The 6,574-nt window shown below is 36.9% G+C and overlaps 2 protein-coding genes across 2 annotated transcripts; both read left to right on the forward strand.

The window, feature by feature from the left end:
* Positions 1-2,112: 2,112 nt before the first annotated feature.
* Positions 2,113-2,631, forward strand: LOC115228578. Its single transcript, XM_029799140.1, has one exon. It carries the CDS (start codon positions 2,113-2,115, stop codon positions 2,629-2,631), a length of 519 nt encoding a protein of 172 aa, XP_029655000.1.
* A 139-nt stretch (positions 2,632-2,770) lies between these two features.
* Positions 2,771-3,304, forward strand: LOC115228579. Its single transcript, XM_029799141.1, has one exon. It carries the CDS (start codon positions 2,771-2,773, stop codon positions 3,302-3,304), a length of 534 nt encoding a protein of 177 aa, XP_029655001.1.
* The last annotated feature ends 3,270 nt before the right edge of the window (positions 3,305-6,574 follow it).

Below are 6,574 nucleotides of genomic sequence, written 5' to 3' on the forward strand. Positions count from 1 at the left end.
TCTTTCATTTATCAGCTGACCAATACGTAAGCAGATGTGTCTGTTTGGAGTGATAAACTACTATTTAAAGAATTTATTAGAGCTTCCGGACAATTTGCAGAAGGCTCGATGAGAGTTTCCCCAAATATTCTATAGGGACCATTTTTGTAGGAAATGACTTGTCTGTTGCCTCCAGAGACGTTAACGAGGCTGTGTTAATACTATCTCTTCATTATGGGACTAAAACATTAATAGTATTTTGTGTAACATATGTTTATAACACTTTTCTTGATCTCTATGGATGTGAAAACCATTATATTACACCCCTCATCACCAAAAATCGGACAAGCCATTTTTTATAACTTCTAAAAAAAATTGATCTTGTGGTGCTAAATGCCAGATTCAACACATATGTCGAATACTCTACATATGGGCCCACCTATCTGAGAAACAACTATAAATACGGAAAGAGGGATAGGCCAGTCGGCCCGGGGGCATTTTAGCATACAGATCAATTGTCTTCATTCTGAGTCACCTAAAATCTCTGTTCTCCGTGCCATTATCGACGGGACAACATGCGAAGATCGTGGAGAGTTGGTATTCTCTCTCGTTCAGTCAATAAAAACGCACATGAACCGTTTGCCCAGAGGGGGATGGAACGCTATACGAGATGCATTTTCGACTAAATTCGGGCAGAATAAATCTATCGCTAACCTACTCAGTCTGTCGAAAGCTGAAAAGTAGACTACGGAAAAATAATGGCAATTCCTTAATTTTCCTTAGAGAATGTGAAAACGAGTTTTTTATCCAACTTAAAAGATGTGACTCAAGGCCGCCTACAAGGAAAATCCAAAACATCAAAGTCAAAAAGGACTTAATTGAGGGACTAAATTTGGCGATTAAAAATATTATCAAGCATTCTCCTCACTATCTATTGATCAGATCTCAACAGTAATATACGCGGGACAACGTGCCTATCAAGAAATGACAAAGAATGTCAGGCCAACCAACGACTGGAAGGTCAATATCGAGAAGAAAGTTGGGAAATGGAAGAGAAAATTGGAACTTGTTCGAAAGCACTTTGAGCTTAGAGTTACAGATCATGAGAAAAAGATCACCTATGATATTCTCAGTTCGCTGAGCTACAAAAAATCAAAAAAAAGAGAGAAAGGAAAAATTAGGTCGCATATTGAAGACACTATAAAATATTAGAAAAGAAAATTACTGTGTATGAGTCCAGAAGGTAATTTAACTACGACAACCGCTCTTTCGAATTATATCGAAGATCTTTTTACAGGTCTTTGGATTCTGCTGATCATTTATCATCTAGAATGTTTAACCCAGATGAGTGTTTTAATTTATGGAAAGATATTTGGTCTAAAAGAACCAATACCTGTCAAAATGAGAAAATGAACTTGCCAGTGAAACAAACTGGGGCAGAATCTGATATATGCTCTATTAGTCTAGAACTTTTCGAAGATGTTATAAAATATCTTCCAAATTGGAAATCATGTGACCGCGACGGGGTGTATAATTTTTTCATTAAATATTTCGAATCTTTACACCCGTATATCTATACTGAAATCTTAAAAATTTGTAAAGGAGAGTACATAACGAACAATTGGTTTTACAATGGGATTACTTACCTCATCCCAAAGAAACTAACTCGAATCTGCCAAAAGACCTCAGACCCATAACATGCATGCCAAACCTGTATAAATTTCTCACTAAATGCCTAAATATGAAATTAACGGATTATTTGGAATATTATTCGCTTGTTTCGGATAATCAACTTGGATGTAAAAGAAAATGACAAGGAGCCAAAGAACAGGCCTTGATTAACAAGAGTATAAACCTGGCCTACGGAAACAATCTGTTTACTTCCTGGATAGATGTGAAGAAAGCTCAACCTGGACAAAAAATAATCGGAGAAATTCGAATAAAGTCCGAGATCTTATAGAGAGATGCTTTATCTCCACAGTTATTTACGCTTGTAATGGACCCATTGAGCCGATTTCTCTCTGCAAAGTATTCCAAAGTGAGTATCCATGAACCCAGAGGAGAATCGGAGATGACCTAAAAATTTTGGCGGAAAAACAAGAAACGATATTAATGATGATAAATGACATCGACATGTTTTTTGCTGATATTGGCCTTGAAAGAAATCTAGAAAAATCTGCCACCAATTGTACAACTCTTGCTAATAAAGAGACTATACTGGACGGAATTGACGGATACCAATATTTGGGAGTCTTAGAGAACAAGTCAAATAAAATCATGAAGAATGAGATGATTGAAAAAATAAGTGCAGAGATCAAAGCACGTATAAAGAGACTAACAAGCACGAAACTGAATGCTGTTAATCTCTTTAAAGCCTTAAACGAGCACGCTTTGTCTCTTTACAATTATTACATTGGATTGATAGACATAGAACCTGATGACTTTGAAGTAATTGACAGAGAAATTCGTCTACAACTTAATTCATATCACATACACTTGAGACCTGCAAATTGTCAGAGGCTATATCTCCCTCGTACATACCTTGGGAGAGGATTGGAATCAATATCGATGAAGAGCGAAAGAATGTTACTGGAATTCTATACTGACATAAAAAGAAAATCGGTATGCTGTCTGTCTGAAAAAGGCTGGTAAACTGGCTAAGAAGTCAGTCGACCACTTTGCTACACGATGCAACAGAATGCTGAATTGTGAGTACACGAAGAGACACAATGAAGTCGTAGGATGCTTGCATCTCCACTTATGTCGCCTCTTTGGATTAAAATCAACAAAAATGCTAAAATCACACTCTGTCCAGTCTATCACATCAAACGATGTAATAGAAATCAGAGTGGACACTACGATAAGAACAGAACTAATGATACAATTCAATAAACCTGACATTTTTGTCTATGACAAAAAAGAAAACATGATAACAATCATTGAAGTAGGAATTACTTCGCAAGACAACTTGCAAAAGGTGGAAGTGAAAAAACTCCACAAATACGACCCACTTGCAAGCGAGATCCGACTGTTACTTAGTGCCAAAGTACAAATTGTACCAATTGTTTTGAAATGGGATGCAATTACAACTAAATTTTACCCGAAATATTGCCAAAAACTGAAGTTACCGGAAAAAATTAAATCATACATACAGTCTGTTATTCTCAGAGCAATCTACCAAAGTATGAACACAGAATACAAATTTGGGCTTACCAATAGCGTCGGAAAAGACACCACCGATACATTGTGTTTCGACACTAGCGATGCCCGCACTCCCAGAGCTAATATGTCCCAGAGCGGGAACAAGAGACAGAGATTGGAATGACCAAAATAGTAACACTATACCTAAACTATCAAATAACTAAACTCAATATTTTATAACTTCCAAAGAAATTGTTACTCAGTGGCAATCTTGGTAGTTTTACAAAAGGGAAAAGGGTCATCCCGTCAGCACGTTTCCCGTCATCGAGGTCAAGACCCGGTGGTTTAAGAACTGAAAGAAATCTCTCCGAGTCGAGGGACCTCCGTATGATGTCGTTCATAGCAGAGTGCCTTGGAAAACGTCTGGCACTCCTCTTGCACCATAATGGATGCAGACCGAAAGGGTCAACAGTGCAGCCACAACGACACACGTGCGGGACACATTGCCTTAGCCCGGGACATATTGCTAAAGGGAGGGTTGCCTGTCTCCAACCCCTATCGTCGATGGGGGAATTGCATATGTTTTGAGTACAAGTACGGATAAGATGGTCAATGGCAGAAAGTCTCTCTGGAAAAGCAAAACAGGGAGAAGAGCGTAGCAAATAAGTGAGCTTTTGGATTGAAAAGCAATTTCGTAGAAGGAATAATGCTGTGTGTGAGTCCAACTGTCTGATACGTTCGAAAACTGCCTCGAGAAAGAACTCCTTTTTGCGTAGGGCCATATCAATAGAATCGTCAGCCACCTGGGCTCCGAGGATAGACAGTTCGTCAATGGAAGTAGATTGCACTCCCGGGATAAGGTCACGGAATGGGTAAACAGCGTCTTCAAAGGTAGATTGCGAACACCCGAAGTTCGAGATTTTACATTTGGAAAAATTTAAACTAAGGCCGACTTTCTCCAGAGCCAGAATAATTTTAATTATGTCCTGCAGAACGGTGTTCGGGGGGCCACCGAGAGTGGCGTCATCGAGATTCAAAAGATTTAGTGAGGAAGATATAGGCTTGGTCGCCTCAAAGATTCCAAGACAGAAAAGGAGTGGCCCCAGAGGGTCTCCCCGTCGAACTCCCGAAGCAGACGGGATAGTGTCGGTTTATTTGCAAATAAACCTTTCCAGGATTTTTTTGTAGGTCTAAAGGTCGCGGGGTCATTTCTAGGTCTTTCAGGTTTTAGCATTAGTCCTATTAATGCCTGTTTCTATAATGACGGTCTCACATTTTGGTTGACTGAGTAGTTAAAGATACCTGTTGGAAAGCTAACTCTTTCGTAACTAAGATTTTTGAATAGAATAATCGGGATGTTGTGAATACTAAGGAGAGTATGTCAGTTTTGGGGAATATAAAGTATCCAAAAACTTTTTTACTGAGAAAAAAAGAGGTGCTGACCGTTTCTTCAGTCTTCTATTTGAGTATAGCCCTCGCCGAATTTAATTGATTTTTGGGTATAGTCCTTGATCTTAGATCCAAAATTATTTTCGTAAAGTAGCTGATTTCTTTGCTCAGAGAGCTAAAACTATCCTGATAACAATTCTAAAATTGGCTTCCAAGATTTCTTGGAATTATGGCCAGTTCCCAACATTTTAATTGTATCCATTAGAAAATCTCATAGTGTTGATCTCCGTTTTGATCCTCACCACAATCTGATTATGGGCGCTTAAGAGTCCATTTGAAATAGTAAAAGTTCCCTCTCATCTCAGGCAACTGAGTTGAAAGCCATATAGGATACTTCGCATTCAGATCCCCGCAGATAATGACCTCATAAATGCATGCCAGTTTTAAGAAATTTGGAAAAAAGCTCTTCGGATAGGATCCCAGTTATTTCAGTGACCTCATCAGCTCCGATAAGTTTCATCAATTCCGAGAAGATGTCTTTACATTTTAAGTTATTTTTGACTAAAGTAAACAGTCCACCGCCTCATTTCGCTTTGAGATCCATCCTAATAGATATGTAACCGGGGAATGTGGGGGTAAGAACATTAATAGATAGTTTAGTTACTTTTATGATAGCTACGTGGCTTTTTAGGTTGTCAGTAGTGAGAATAGTTTTTCCATTTAATTGGATTAATGTTTAGTTGAGGTGCAGTAAAGTGTTTTCCGCTTCTACAGTCCCGTGCAATGAAAAGAGGCCACCTAAAGAATATTTATAAAAATAGAAATAATCGAAAATTAAAGTATGAAATTTTCTAAAAAATTCAGCAAACTCTTTTTCTTCGTCTTAATTATCCATAAAAAACTAAATATAAAAGTTATTTTTCATTATAATGCCAATTTTATTTAATTTATTAAATTTGACCATTTCTAGGTCATGCAATGAAAATTGGCCACTTTATTTATTTACTAACTTTAAATCAAAAAAACAAAGATTAGTATTTCGTCAAACTTCCTTTACAATTATAGACTGAATATATTCTTCTGGGCATCCACCGGTTTTATAGCCCACCGGGTTGGATAACCCACCTAATGACATATTTTATAATAATAATATTTTTCATATATTTAATTTCATTGGAAAAAATGATTTTCTTAATTATTTTAATAATTTATTGTTCTTTTTTTTCAATATTTTAGCGTGAAAACTATAACTTTTTATTAATAAAGTTTAAAAACTGTGAAAATAAGTAGAGTTGTTCAATAAAGTTCAATTAGAATATGGTTCTTTTGAAATTAACGACAAACCAACTTAATGAAATAAAAAATTTTGATGACACCACTACTATATACGATAAAGAGAAAAGGAGAAGGCTCAGGACGCTTAAAAATCGTTTTTGCTTCAAATTTTCTGAAAAAACGTATATAAAAGTCAGAAATAAAAAACTGCGTTTTTTTACTCTAGAAGAAAGTGAGCTAAAGTTAAAAATTATTGATTGTAGATTTAGTGGATCTAAGGAGATATTCAAACCTTAACAGCAATTATGGATGGGTCTTTTTTGAATAAGTCTTAGTTGGTTGTTGTAATCGACTCCTTTTCCAAATTTGCAGTGGTAAAACTTGCAAAAACGAAATCAGCTGAAGAAATAACAAGAAAGTAGAGCAGAGCAGAAGAATTAAAGATTTCAAAGTACACCAATCTCTCGGAACGCTATCTGTTTACCCCGATCGCCGTGGATACCTCAGGCGTAATCGGTGACAGGTCACTCATTTTCCTCAAAAAGCTGGGTCGTCTGATTTCTCGCAAGAGAAACGACACGCGTGAGTCTGGATGGCTCTTTCAGAGGATTTCCCTTGCCATTGTAAGTGGAAACTGTTTCTCCATCTACGAGGCGGGGAAGTCCTCTTGTTAACTCTCTTTTCTCTCTGTTTTCTTTTAAGAAATAAATATTTTGATAAAAAAACAAGAAAGTTAAAAAAGATTTTCTTCTCAATCCGACCCCCGTTTATCTTGCAAACAGACAATGGG

Source organism: Octopus sinensis, unplaced genomic scaffold (assembly GCF_006345805.1).
Source record: "Octopus sinensis unplaced genomic scaffold, ASM634580v1 Contig10816, whole genome shotgun sequence".
Lineage (NCBI taxonomy): Eukaryota > Metazoa > Mollusca > Cephalopoda > Octopoda > Octopodidae > Octopus > Octopus sinensis.

Bases quoted from the DNA above. Each gene is read 5' to 3' on its own strand.
- LOC115228578 (XM_029799140.1), top strand. From the start codon at position 2,113: ATGTTTTTTGCTGATATTGGCCTTGAAAGAAATCTAGAAAAATCTGCC.
- LOC115228579 (XM_029799141.1), top strand. From the start codon at position 2,771: ATGCTAAAATCACACTCTGTCCAGTCTATCACATCAAACGATGTAATA.